General features: G+C 41.6%; 1 protein-coding gene across 10 annotated transcripts in view; it reads right to left on the bottom strand.

Moving 5' to 3' along the window:
- The window catches only part of dst (dystonin), a 148,462-nt gene that overhangs the window by 65,644 nt on the left and 68,908 nt on the right, over positions 1 to 13,910 (bottom strand). For 5 of the 10 annotated variants that reach the window (XM_053620536.1, XM_053620542.1, XM_053620537.1 and 2 more), the window contains 22 exons: positions 12,674 to 12,767; positions 12,433 to 12,587; positions 11,848 to 12,295; positions 11,552 to 11,680; positions 11,390 to 11,467; positions 11,092 to 11,253; positions 10,312 to 10,416; positions 10,076 to 10,171; positions 9,851 to 9,976; positions 9,604 to 9,756; positions 9,367 to 9,521; positions 9,029 to 9,155; positions 8,593 to 8,776; positions 8,157 to 8,314; positions 7,847 to 8,025; positions 7,163 to 7,301; positions 6,884 to 7,077; positions 6,541 to 6,703; positions 6,328 to 6,411; positions 6,116 to 6,223; positions 5,893 to 5,991; positions 4,943 to 5,044 (listed from right to left, as the gene is read on the bottom strand). In XM_053620536.1, coding sequence (XP_053476511.1) covers positions 4,943 to 5,044; positions 5,893 to 5,991; positions 6,116 to 6,223; positions 6,328 to 6,411; positions 6,541 to 6,703; positions 6,884 to 7,077; positions 7,163 to 7,301; positions 7,847 to 8,025; positions 8,157 to 8,314; positions 8,593 to 8,776; positions 9,029 to 9,155; positions 9,367 to 9,521; positions 9,604 to 9,756; positions 9,851 to 9,976; positions 10,076 to 10,171; positions 10,312 to 10,416; positions 11,092 to 11,253; positions 11,390 to 11,467; positions 11,552 to 11,680; positions 11,848 to 12,295; positions 12,433 to 12,587; positions 12,674 to 12,767 — 3,238 coding nt within the window. Of the gene's footprint in view, positions 1 to 4,942; positions 5,045 to 5,892; positions 5,992 to 6,115; positions 6,224 to 6,327; positions 6,412 to 6,540; positions 6,704 to 6,883; positions 7,078 to 7,162; positions 7,302 to 7,846; positions 8,026 to 8,156; positions 8,315 to 8,592; positions 8,777 to 9,028; positions 9,156 to 9,366; positions 9,522 to 9,603; positions 9,757 to 9,850; positions 9,977 to 10,075; positions 10,172 to 10,311; positions 10,417 to 11,091; positions 11,254 to 11,389; positions 11,468 to 11,551; positions 11,681 to 11,847; positions 12,296 to 12,432; positions 12,588 to 12,673; positions 12,768 to 12,900; positions 13,894 to 13,910 lie in introns of those variants that run through there. The other 5 variants (XM_053620544.1, XM_053620540.1, XM_053620545.1 and 2 more) reach the window with 2 other exon arrangements.

The raw sequence follows: 13,910 nt of genomic DNA, 5'->3' as shown, positions 1-13,910 counted from the left end.
ATTCAAGACATCGGAGTCCAATATCTTTAGGGAACAGGTTCTCTTGCATTGCCTGACCTACTGTTAAAATCTTTCTAGTTTGGGGATGGATGATGCCATGGCAGGCTTGCTCGTACTGGTGCAGAGGTCGAGCAAAGCTTTCATCCAGGAGTCCACGGTGGAGAGATTCTGCAATCTGAAATCGCTCACCTGATGACGGGTCACAAATGCCTCCAGTGCAGGCTTGAGCTTCAAGGAGTTTCATTGCAGTGAGCCTGTCCACAAGGTTTTGTTGAAATCCTTTGAGAATAGAGAGCCTCTTTTTGAAAGTTACATCCCAGAGTCCTGCGATGGGGCTGTGCTTATTCTTCAACACAACCTTTCTAGAAATCAGAAGGTCGGTAAGCTCACAGATGCTCATTTGACCGCTACGATAGCTTTGAAGTTCGCTTGTTTGAAGGATCTTAAGACTAAGAGCATGTTCAATGCAAAATTGTCGCCCGCTCTTTTGATCGGTTAAAATATGCAAAGGTTTCCCACTTGAGTCACTGAACGTCGTCTCTTGCCACGCGCTCTCCTGTTGCGAGAGGAACAGGTAGATTCTTTTATCTATGAGATTGGCCTTGTAGGCGTCATATGTCGACATCTCTGCACCAGTGGAACTGTTAATGACCGACACTCTGTGAGTGCTCGCTGGGGTGAAACTGGAAATATGATCATTTCCAAAGGGTAGAAGATAAATGCCACCGTTGACATCATATACGCACAATTTGAGGAGTTCATTATAGTATGCTCTCTGTCCTGTTTCTGGGTTGTGGAAGCTCTTTGGATTAGTGATGGGATCAAATAGAGTTTGAAGGGTGACTTGATTTATGAGTCCCTGTTCAATGGCACAGTCTGGTGGAACCCGCATGCCAAGTAATGGGTGAATCAGCCCTCCAGTTGCAATTTGTGTTTCAAGTATTCCCTTCCCTTTGTGTCTATCTAAAATTCGTGCTTCCATAGCTTGAAAGACGGACAGTAGCTTCCCTCCGTGCGGGTAACCACTGACTGCTTTGTCAGCATCTGTTATTCTGTCCCTCAATTCTCCACCAATAATGCCTTTATCAATGGCATCTGAAGCACTGTAGCTTTCACCAGTGATTGGATCAATTATGGCTCCTGTGGCAGCCTGTGCTTCCAAAAACTCGATAGCATACGTCTTCGCCATAATACCTGCCTCTGCAGCATCTATAAAAGACATCTTTTTCTTGCCAGATTCAACATAAATCCCGGCAATTGAAGCAGGTTTGCCAGTGAATTGGGCTAGTGATGCTTGAAGCTCATCCATTGTCATCAATCCAGTTTTTAACTTAAGCGCAATTTCCTCAGTGATTACACTGGATGTAATCAACTTCTTAATACTGACCCGACCCCTGAGTCCTTGAAGCGCTGACGAGCTCGACTCGCTTGGTTTACTTATCTTTGAGGAATCAGATGCACTGTCCTCAAGGAACTCAGTGGTGATGATATTAAACGTTACAGACCGATTTTTCACAGACTCGCTGGATATAAATCTATGTTCAGAACGATTACTTTGGTTGGTAGTGGACAGAGTTGACAGTTGTTCCTGTGTAGATGAATTTAAAATAGTGTTTTCATTTATCCTTAAGTCATGTGATGTTTTATCCAGTGGTACCATTTTGTCTTGTTTCGCAATTTTTAGTTCCTCCAGTACTTTATCCTTCTTCAAAGTAGCTATCTGAAAACATGAGATTAATTGATAGTTAGTTATTAAGTTTTTTATTATTATTATTATTATTTTATTTCCAGGTAAGAGTATAAATAAATAAAAAAACATACCAGACTGATCTATATGAAATCATAGTATCTAAAACATTTACAAATGCTTATTGATATGTACCTCTGAAGTCAATTTCATTTTCTTAAGTTCATCCTCCAGATTTTGCTTGGCTTCTTCATACGAAGACAGTATTTTCTGTGTTAATATCAACTCAGTCTTCAGCTTTGCAAGCTCACCGTCTTTGGCGCACTGATGACTGACTTGATTCATACCTTCCAACTCTTTCAGATGTTTTATATCTGAGCTATAGGTCACTTCAAGCTTTAGGTTCTTCTCCTGTAAAGATTTCACTTCTTTTATGTATGAAGCAATCTGGTCCTTTGAGGATTTTGCTTCATTTTCGGCCATCATTAATTTCTGCTTAGTCTCCGTCAACATCTGTCTCAGTCTTGCCGTTTCTTCAGAGTTCTCTTTGCGGATATTGTCTAGTTGCGAGATACTGGATTTCACTCTGATTTTCTCGGTTTCTAATTCTGTAATCTTAGATTTTGCTTTGCGCAATTCAAGGTCCAAAGCTCCTTTTTGTTTCTTGGATTGGTCCAGTTGAGAGGACATGCTGTCAAGTTGTTTTTGAGCTTCCTGTTTGGCTTTCATGGCATTTAAGTGCAATGTTTTTAGCTTTTCCATTTCTTGCAAGAGTTGCTGGTTGTCTCGTTCAATTGTTTCAGCGCTATGTAAGCGTTCCTTTGATTTTCGCTCACATTCTAGTTTCATGCGAGACTCCTGCAATGCCAGTTTGTGCTCCATTTCGCTCTGCACTAACTGTAACTGTGTCTCATAGCCCTTCTTCTGTAGTTCAAGTTTCCCCTTAAGGTCCTCTAGCATTCTCTTACAATTGTCCAACTGGTCCTCTAACATTTGGGACCTCGATTTGGCAGCTGCTGTTTCCTTCTGCTTTTGCATCAGATCTGCCTGAGTGTGTTCCAACTTCATTTTTAGCTGTGAAGTTTCAGCTGTCAACGTTGTGATTTTTTCTTCTGCAGAACCTCTCTCTTTAAGAAGGTTCGAGCATTCATGTTGCAGGTTTGCTGTATATTTGTCGGAATTCGAGTTAATTTCTCTAATGATCAACCTATTCTTCTGAAGTTCTGTCTCCATTTCTTTGATTTGTGACTGATTTAACTTCCCTTCTTGAGTCACTCTGAGCAACTCGTCTTTTGTCTTTTTGAGGGTGGAATTAAGTTCGTCAAATTCAGACTTCAGAGCTTGTAACTTTTGGTCAGCAGCTTGCTTTTCCCTCTGAAGAGTAGAGATGTCCAGTTTAAGATTGACCGTGGTCTTTTCAGAGGTGCCGCTCATTCTGCTTATGGTCTGTCTGCATCGTGCAAGTTCATTCTCAAGCTCTCTCAACTTTGCAACGTTCTTCTTACCCTCTGATGATTCCTTCTGTGCTTCAGTCTTGGCCTTTTGTAATGATAAGTTCAAGTTGTTAATCTCCACTTTATGCTCCTGAACCTTTTGATTGGCTAGATTCTTCTCCACAGATTTGGACGTCAGCTCTGCTTTCAGATTTCTGATTTCGGTTTCATAATTTGTAATGGTTACATTGAGGGTTTTGACTTTCTGCTGAAACTCGGATGTTTTCTTCACCTCTTCACTGTAGTCTCGAAGTTTTAACTGAAGCTCATGGGATACTTGGGTTTTTTTAAGAAGTTCTTCTTCAATTATTTTCAGCTGAGATTTTGTACTCTCTACTTGTGATTTATATATGCTGATTTGCTGATCTTTGCTGCCAATGTCCATGGTAGCTTTATCAAGTTCAGCATTCAGATTCTTTACTGAGTGGTCATTGTCCAACATGGTTGTTCTTAGTTCTTCTACTTTCTTTGTAAGTTGGGTCACTTGTAAGTCACTTTTCTGAAGTTCTAGTTCAAGGTTTTTGACCATTAGCTGCAAATCCTTTTCTGTTCTCGTCTTAAAACTCACTTCTTCTTTGGCCTTCTGCAGTTGCTCCTTAAGATTATCCGACTCATTTTTCAGCATTTTTATCCTTTGCTCAGAATGTGATTTTTCTTGCTGGAATGACTCGATACTTACCGTCAGATGCCTGATATCACCTTCCAACAACTGATTTATTCGGTTTAGTTCATTCATATTAAATTTCATCTGTTCAGCTTCAGCCTGTTTGGTGGAAAGATCTTCTTCTAGACTTCTCAGTTTCTGACAATTCTCTTGTTCACTGGTGCTCCACTGAAGAAGCTTCCCTTGACTGATCTTAAGTTGTTCCCTTAATCCATCAACCTCTGTTTTATGAAATAGCACTCTGTGCTCTAGTGAAGATTTGTCTCGCTGAAGGGATTTAACTTGTTCTTGAAATATATAGACAGATTTCCTAAGTTCTGAGGCTTCCTGCCTCAGTTCATCTGATTTCTGTCTGATGCTGTTTCTATCTGTCTCCATTTCCACCTGAAGCTTCATCAGCCTATTATTTGCATCATCCAGGAGCTCCTTGAAGCGTTGTGCTTTTTCATCAGCCATATTCTTCTGCATGAGCATTGAATTTAGCTCAGACTTCAATGTCTTGATCTCAGTTTCAGCTTTCTTTTTGCCTATCATGAGTTCATCCACTTTGCATTGTAGGACCTCTGCTTCTGGTGCAGAGATGGAGATGGTGGATTTGTGTATAACTTCCCTCTGCGATTCCCCATGCACTGGTCTATATTCGGACTTTTGAGCCAGCTCTACTTCCATGGTCCTAACCTGATTCAGGAGATTTGCTTCAGCATCCTCCTTGGCTTTCAGCTCCCTCTCCAATGAACGCCTGTGCTCCTCCAGATCTTGGACATTACTGTCCTTACGTCGCAAGTGATCTTCCAGTTTCCTACGGGCCAGAGTGCTCTCCTCAATGTTCTTCCTTAGCATGCGAAGACTCTCCTCCAAGGACAGTTGTTTGGCCTCTGCCTGTTGAATTAACTGACGAGAATTTTTTAGCTCTTGTTCGTTGGCAGCTTTGGATCTAACAGCACCCTCTAGCTCAACACGGTATTGTTGCGCTTCATACTCTGCCTTAGTTTTTTGTACATTCAATTCCTCAATGCACTTTCTCTGCATTTCTAATTCTCCTCCCAGGATGTCCAGTTGCTGTTGTCTGTCGGATAAAGAGGCCTCCAGTTCCAGTACCTGCCGCTTGAGCCTGCAGATCTCCTCTTCACTTGCCACTTTCTGCAGCTCCATACCATCCATACAGCTCCTATATTCAGCTTTGTCCATACATGTCTTCCTCTGAAATTAAATGTAAAATTACCTTCCATTCCTTAGCATGAGAAAGAAAATACGGCTTAAGGAAGAGCTCTGCCACACTTACCAAACCAAGCATGAAAATGCCCCTCCACCTTCAACAATACAAAATATTGAATATTTTGTATTAAAAACAATGTTTCAATTTAAACGATAGTGTAAAAGGGAGCGGTTTGTGCCTGTGAAGGAGTTTAACACACTTAAACCTCCTATTATGTTACGAGTGAATTTGACCCATTTCCACGTTTGAGATGTCTGAAATGCTGGTTAATCTCTCTTTTTATCATTTAATTTTTTTTTTTTTTTTTTTTTACTTTTCCTCATTAAGGGTCATGAACTTATATACAAATATTTCTTCTTATGGCTTGACTCGGACAAGCCATAATAAAGGTTTACTGTTTTAAGCTGTTTTTTGTGTGTATTTAAACTGTGGAAGCCATTTTGACCCATAACATAATGGATGTAACTTTTTTTCCCCAAACATAATAGGAGGGTTAAGAGTATCAACTAGGATAAATAGTGTTTTCATAGTTTTCTCAGTACGCTGAAAGGTGTGTGCAGAATGGCAGGAGGTATACTATACCCAAAAGCAAATAAACAGTCATCAAAAGCAACTATTACTGCAGGACAGAGAGAAACAGTTCTATCAATTTCTACATTTGAAGCAACCTAGTAACAAGCATTTCATTATATTCAAGATTATACTTGAATATAACCTGCAAAGCCAGCACACCATAGACATTTCATATGCAGGTAATTGAACATAAGGCAAGTTTAATAGTGAAAAAATTCCGTGTAAGTCAATTAAAGACATAATCATATGAAAATCCTACCTCGTCTTCTTCTGCCCTTTTCAGAGTTTCACTTGCAAACTTCACGTACTGCGTCATAAGAGTGACCAGTGCTGTGTAGCGAGTGCGGAGGTCCATAAACTGAGTATTAAAAGAAAAGAAAAAAATTCTTGTAAGCCTCGTAGCTGTTTTGCTATTTATTACTACCTAGTTATTGTTGACTACATTTCTCATGATACTCGTGATTATTTTCTCTCTCCCTAACCTCCTGCTGAATGGTATCTGATGAGCTCTGCATCCTCCTCCTCTTCACTGGGGACTTGTGCTGAGAGTCCACCATAGCCCTGTAGGTCATCAACTGAAGCTCATAATCCTGGAATCAGAGAACAACACGATGCACTCGGTCTCTATTTCAGTGTCATCAGTTTGTTTCCTTTCACTGAGGTTCAATAAGGTGAGATCAGAAGCCTGTCTTACTTTCAGTCCAGCTGAGTACTGCTCCGAGTACTTCTGACATTCATCAATCTTACTCTGCTTACGTTCAATTTCCGCAACCAGCACCTAAAATCACATAAATATCACAACCTGACTGGATGAATAGCATGTGTTAGGACTCTTTCTTATAGAAAAAAAACTGAGCATTTCCTGAGAAGGTGACATTTGAGATGGACACCAAGATGGATTTCTTACCTTTTGTTGGTTTAGTAACTCAGCCAGAGCTTTGCTGTCCTCTGGCTGGTTCTCTTGGGTTTTCAGCTGATTGGCCTCCATCTCTTTGCTCCACTCATCGAGGCTACTGTACGCATCCTTATAGTATTTCAGAGACTTGCTGACGCCTTCCAGGTCTCGAAGCCTGACGTTTGCAAATTTGAATATCAGATGATATTTCCATCAGACAAATTATATAGGTATGAATGTATAAATGAGATAAACGTAAGTCGCTCTGGATAAAGGAGTCTTCCAAATGCCATAAATGTAAATTAGGTGACAATATTACTGCAAGATGATTCATTTACTTATTCGCCTGACTGACCTGTTTTCAATTTGACAGTGGACGTTCCGCCATCTCTCTCCAAGCTGCTCAGCTTTCTCCTTGTGCCAGTCAAGGTCAAAGTCCCTCTCGTTATGGGTTTTGAACATACGGTCACTGATGGCTCTAGCTTTCTGCAGTTCATCCTCCAGGTCATGGAAGACATCTCTTCGGTCATCTATCTCCGATCTCCATTGCTGAAAATATTGCACTTGGATATTAAGGGAAAAAAAGGCAACTGTAAACAAACAGTGCAAAGACATGTTTGTTTAGACTACCTACCTTGAGAGTGCTCATAACTGTGTCGATAGACCTGATGTCACCATTGACCGCATCTTCGTCGCACAGTTTGCCCTCGTACAGCTTGACCAAAGCCTCAGCACCCTGGCTGTGTTTCACCGCCAAACTCACAGTCTTCAGCCTGTGATGTGTCAGCAATTTAGAACATTTAGCTGGTCTAAAACTGTTCATGATGATTTATTTCGGTAAAATTGTACAACACCAATTCCAAAAAAAGTTGGGACGATGTGCAAAATGTAAATAAAAACAGAATGCAATGATTAGCAAATCTCATAAACCCATATGTTATTCACAATAGAACTTGTGAATTTGATCTTGGAAAACATATCAAATTGTTTAAACTGAGAAAATGTACCATTTTAAGGAAAAAATAAGGTTATTTTGAATTTGAAGGCTGCAACAAGTCTCAAAAAAGTTGGGACGGGGCAAAAAAGGCTGAAACTTCTTTGAGACGTGTTGCGGCCTTGAAATTCAAAATGACCTTATTTTTTCCACATTTCCTCAGTTTAAACATTTCACATGTTTTCTGTGTTCTACTGTGAATAACATATGGGTTTATGAGGTTTGCAAATCATCGCATTCTGTTTTTCTTTACATTTTACTCAGCGTCCCAACCATTTTGGAATTGGAGTTGTACTTCCAATCACGTCAGTAGATGACACTCACTTTTCCAGGTAAATGGAGCACATGGAGTAGACCTGAGCCATGCTCTGAGTGAGCACGTTGAGCTCAGAGGACAGCGTGGGCACCGAAGGAGAGTTAGCAGCCTGCCTGAGGAACGTCTCGCACTTCTCCTTTAGCACCTCGAGATCCTCGTTCAACCGGTCTAACTCTGCCTTCTTCCTCTGTGGGGATAAAACGGAGTCAGGGGTTGGTGTGTTTTGTGGAGACGGGCTCGCCGCTGAAAACTTGAATGCGTGAATGAGAATAGCTGCATGATCGTGAACGATAAAGTTGGCCTCGCGAGAAGACGTACCTCCTGATCAATGACGCGCTGCATAATGGCCTTCGGGTCATCTCGCTCTAGAGGGGAGCGGATCTGCCGAATCAGTTGCTCCTCGTGGGCTTCCACGCGCATGCGAAAGTTACGCACCTCAGATATGAAGAGGTTGTACACGGATTCCTCGTGTTCCTCTGTTGACCACATGAAGGAGTTTCTGATTAAAGGGATGATTTTTAAAACTACTCACGAAACTAAATCCTACAGTGTTATTTACTCTTAAAATTGTACGTTATCCTCTAAACAATCATGTAAATGATGCATTATGGAACATCATAGCCTTACACATAGTTTTAATAGCATAGCTCGAAGCTGGATAAAGAATAATTCCACAGGATTTTTTCTATGCCAGGATTAAAGGGGCATGATGAGAAACAATTTATCGAGAACTGAGCGACTGTGTAATTTTTACCTCGCTCTGCAGACTTGAGCAATTCCTCATAGTACTCTTTTGAAGCCAGCACCTCTCTCTCTAGCTGAGTGCAGTCTGCCACTGTGAACACCTCCGATTCCTCACTGTCCTCCAGGAACTCCTCAAAGTGGGACTGCAAGCTGCTCAGGACCTGCTGGTGCTCACCCGGTAACATAGTCTTAATCTGAGGATAACAGTTTATGCCAAGTTCATTTTGGTTAGCAAAAAAAATTTAAAAATCATTGTTAGCATACCAGACCCAACAGGTTATGATTACATTTAATAGACGGCATGTTCGTACACCTGACTGGTAAATACTGCCTTATGGTGATGAAGTTAGATCAGAACTTGGCATGCATGCATGTGATCTTCTCTTTGTGTTTTTACTTATCTGTCCCAGGTTAATTCAGACATTTATGCAGAAAAACATTCTTACAGAGGCGACAGTGCTTTTGCGGATGTTGCGGATATCCGTCATCAGGTAGTGCCAGGACACCACGCTCTTCATGTTCACGTGAGAGCTGTGCCACAGTGCGAGAACTTTCTGGTACAGCTGCTCGATCCTGATCAAAGTAAAAAAAGATATGAAATGCTGAGACATAGGCACGAAACCTGTTCACGTTAAAAAGACACGTGAGGTCACAGAGCATTGTGTTGCCTGTACACGAAGCAAGGTAAACCGATACTGTGGTTAAAGGGGAGTGGTGCAGGAAAACACAGACTTTTTTTTTTTTTTGGAGGGATGGAAAGAATTGCTAATTGTGTAGTGCTCACCTGCTGGCCATCTCTGCTGCCTCCTTATTGGGTGGAGGCACAGTAAAGCAGACAGAAGGCACCATGGCCTCATTCCCTGAAGGGCTGATCACCTTCCATTTAGCTCGGTGAGAGTTACTGGCCAGCACACACTCATCATCTTTGTAGATAGTAATCTGTAATCAGAAATAGGACTTAGCAAAAAAAAAATGATGTAGGACATCAGAAACTTAAGGACATGTTTCTAAAGGGAGTCACCTCGATCTGACGGTATTCACAGATGGCCTTGACGGGTAGGGAAGTTCGGACAGGGTTCTCTGGGTTGCGGGGCTTAAGTTGAACAACAGACTTGGCCTGTCCTACCAAGCCAGCCACAGTGCTGCGGTACTGAAGAAGCTGCTCTTTTTCATCCTGCGGTGATGACGACATATCATATCTCAGATTGGAAAGGTTACTGATGATAACCCCCGTGACACAGTGTATAGTGTTTTGCAAGATTACGAACCATAGACTCCTGAATGAGATCCTCCAGTCTATGCAGACTGCTAGTACGGTCACACCCATACTTCCTTGTAATTGAATCCTGAAGGCTTTTAAGGTAGTCCATAGACTCTCTGGCAGCATTGAAAAACTATTAGGGGAGCAAAAGCTCAAATCAGACAAAACCAGGAGGGGAAGGAAGAAAAAAAAAAGCAGCAGCAGTTAAACCACAAAACAGACGGTCACCTACCTCAAAGTAAGTCATATTTTCTTTCAGGTGCTGTTCCACACAGTAGCAGAGCTGAAGGATCCAGCTCCATTGTGTTTGCATGGCAGCCTTATATGCCTAAAAATTACCAGAAGACAACGTGTAGATAAATCATTTCATTTGTAAGAACCCATCCTGTTTTTAATCATATTTTCGGCATCAGACAAACAAAATTTAAAAAAAGCGAACGCACTTGTGTTTACACAATTCTGCTTTACCTCAATAGTAAGCCTAGCTGGATGGTTCTGTTGTAAAAGGATGTCAGCTTGGTCCTGCACAGACTTGATCACCCCCTCCTTCTCATCCAGCTCTCTCATCAGTTCCTGTGGTGGTGTAGGGTGAGGCAAATTACTACCGTTTTATGGGTTTCTGGCAAGTTTCAAACTATACTGGCACAGAGGTAGAAAGTGTTTTCATGCAAAACAAGCAAGGAGACAGGGCCATGGATGAATTCCTAGGCTCAGAGTGTTGGAATAATAATAAAAAAGTCATCAAAACTCTAGAGTAACACAAATGGAACTCTGGGAATTATGTTGTGAAAAAAAAATCCAAAATAAATAAAAAATAGTTTAGTTTTTTATCATCTTCAAGGTAGACCCCCTTTTGGCCTAGAATTTCCACAAATGTATTCTTGGCATTTTCTCAACCGATTTGTCGGAATCCCCCTGGGCTGCTTTTAAAACAGTATTAAAGGCGTTCCCACCTACGCTGCACACTTACTGGCTGATTTTCAGAATATTTCCCTCCAAGTCATCCATTGAATTTTTTTATTTTAAATAAACATTTAATCATACACCTTCAGATCAAAAGGTTTTTAAGATCATGAGAAACATTTCAGTCAAGTGTCTCCAAACTTTTGACCGGTAGTGTACATTATACAACACCCCACTCCAACCGATTAAAAATGACTGAGGCTGACTAGATCGATAAAAAGCAGATTAAAAACAGAGAAAAGATGGGAGAAGAAAACCGTTCATAGCAAAGATGTGTGGACTCACAGCATGGTAGTCCTTCTTCCTGGAGATAATGCTATTGCGCTCACTCCAATCAAAGGCTACTTCCTCTTCCTCTTTCTCGTTAAGCCAAATTAACTCTCGGGTGGCATGCGACACAAAGCTACGCAGGCTGTCCAGGTGCTTCTGCCTCTCTTTACTAGAGCTCTGTAGTCAAAGAATCATGGGAAATTAGCCGTAAACTAATTCCTAAGAACGCAAGAAATTTTGCGCCAAATCTGTGGTATTTATTCGATTCAGTAATAAAATGTATTCAAGGTTGTTATTATTGCATCATACTCACAAGTAGCCTCCCGTACTGGCTTTCTAAAAGGTCCAGCTTGTCCGAGTAACTCCGTTTCAACGGGTGCGTCATCTGAATCTAAAAAGTCAAATAAGCATTTTATATTTTGAGCCGTCCGTATCGCTTTGAACGGCGTAACAGCACAACAGAATCGAAACGCACCTCGCTCATTTTTGCTTCCTTAACGCTCATGTGGAAGTCTTCGATGGCTTTGTGAACATTTCTGTGATTTTCTAAATGAGACTCAACAGTCGGAAGATCAGATCCCCATTCGCCTTGATCGAGTTGTACCTTAAAAGCGTAAAAAAAAACATTTTCTTTCCACCAACACATTATTACAAATACATAAAAACAAACAAAATTATATACATATATATATATATACATACACACACACACACACACACACACACACACACACACACACACACACACACATTACCAAAGAGAATTCTCACCTGCATCTCTTCCACCCAGTTAAGCAAGTCCTGGACAAACTTCATGTTGACGTCTTCCTCAGACAAGCTGGGGTCAACTAAAGAAGCTTTGTGCATTGGCTTGCGGATTTGCGTGTGTTTCATGTGCTGGAGAATCCCTGGCTCCATGGAACCTCCGACTCTCAGGGTAGACTGCAAGCCAGGTATCAGAGACGGGGTCGATCCTGGGGTCATGGCTGGGGTCAGTGCCGGCGTCATGGCAGGGGTAAAGCTGGAGGAGAGGGCAGAGCCTGGTGTGAGCGCAGGACTTAGACCCATATTCAGGTTCTGAGAGAAGCCCGAGTTCAAACTCTGTGTGATGCCGGAGATCATCATCTTGGTCTGTTCCGTGCTCAGACTGCGTTCCTTGCTGTACACTGAGGAGCATTCTGTTCTGAGGGTCAGCAGGTCATCACGAAGCTTGGATACCCTATAATAAAAACCCAATTCAGACTTGCTTATCCGCTTATCTAATCGTGAACAGTCTAACTGCTGATTAAAGAACGCAATCAAATTACAGCTGTGAATTTTAGCAACAGATGCAAGAACTTTGCCAGGGTTTCTCACCTTTGAACAAGCTGATCTGCCAAGTAGAACTTCCCATCCAGCAAAATCTGGATGTCGACCACTTGCTGCCTCAACAATGTTTCACATTCCAGCAGGTGTCCTGCAATTTCAGGCTCATTCTGCAACTGGATCCCAGACTCTAACCTTTTTATGTCCTGGAGGAAAGATTAGCGTAAACTTAAGTTGACTTCCCGTGCAGAACGATAGATTTCAGGGACGTTCCAATTTTCCCAATACTTACCGATTGCAGAGATGCCCGTGCTAAGGCTAGTTTGTCTTCTCCAGCCACACAGTCTCTCTTAACTCTGTCTGAGATTTGCTGCAGCATTTCAAGTCTACAATTATAAAAGATGACAGAAGACATTTAGCTGCATGCGAAGTCAAAATATCACAGACTGCCATTTGCTCAAGAAGAGGATGCCAAGAGTAGCCCTGTGAGATACCCAAAATCGCAGACGTACACCTCACCTTCCTCCATATGCAGAGTAGTTGTTGAGATAGAACGGAGTGCTGGAGAATGGCTCCTGTGCTCCAGATAACAAATTCTCAGCTGAGCCGAGGCTCGTCATAGTGCTGTTGCTCACGGATGACCCCCCACTACTGCGATAAACCAGGTTGCTATTCATGATAGCCAGGCCACCCAAAGGGAACAGCGTCTACCACACCGCCATCCGAGACATAATCCTCACAGTGCTACCATTCTGCTGGCACGGGGCTCTATCCACTGGCATTTATAAGCTCACGTGCTGCAGCAGAAAAGCCAGCCCCTCCAATCATGTTCTCCTCTGGTGAAAAACACCTAACATTCTTCTCAGACAGATGAGTCGCTTACAAGTTCAGACACTTACAGTTTGTTTCAAAGAGCGTGGAATGTAATACCAAAAGTGACACACACCTTTTCCACCCTTCTCGCTCAATAGGCTTATTTAGCTGTTTTTTTACTGGACAGCAGACATATAATTACGAAGCTTAATGTCCATATAAGTATCAACAATGGAGGTCCTGAACAAGACCCAACACAGCACTGCTTCTAAATATGACTTAGATTTCCCCTGATATGAGTCATATAACTGCAAAACACTATCCAGATCTATCCTTGTAAACAAACCCATCCCAGAGCTGTATCAGCAAGCAAATTACTATACCCAAGGGCACGGATTTAAAACTGGAAGAAGAAACCATTGAAAGAAAGCAATAGGCAAATCCCTTACCCCCATATATGATTTAACTAGCAGAAAAAAACAAAAAAAAACAGCAAAGCATTTCCAAGTTCACATCGATCACGCTTTATCACGCTTTTGTTTCACTCAACCGAACCAAATTTCCTCATAGAAATATTCCAGACCTTCTCAGTGCATTTTCCAGATTGACAAATACGGAATTGTCAAAATAAACTTAGTTTACAATATTAGTGCCTGGAGTCTTACTTCGACAATAAGCTCTAATGATGGAGAAATGAAAGTAAAAAAGATTCATAC

This window comes from Ictalurus furcatus, chromosome 3 (assembly GCF_023375685.1).
Source record: "Ictalurus furcatus strain D&B chromosome 3, Billie_1.0, whole genome shotgun sequence".
NCBI lineage: Eukaryota > Metazoa > Chordata > Actinopteri > Siluriformes > Ictaluridae > Ictalurus > Ictalurus furcatus.
This window is presented reverse-complemented; position numbering and strand designations above follow the sequence as displayed.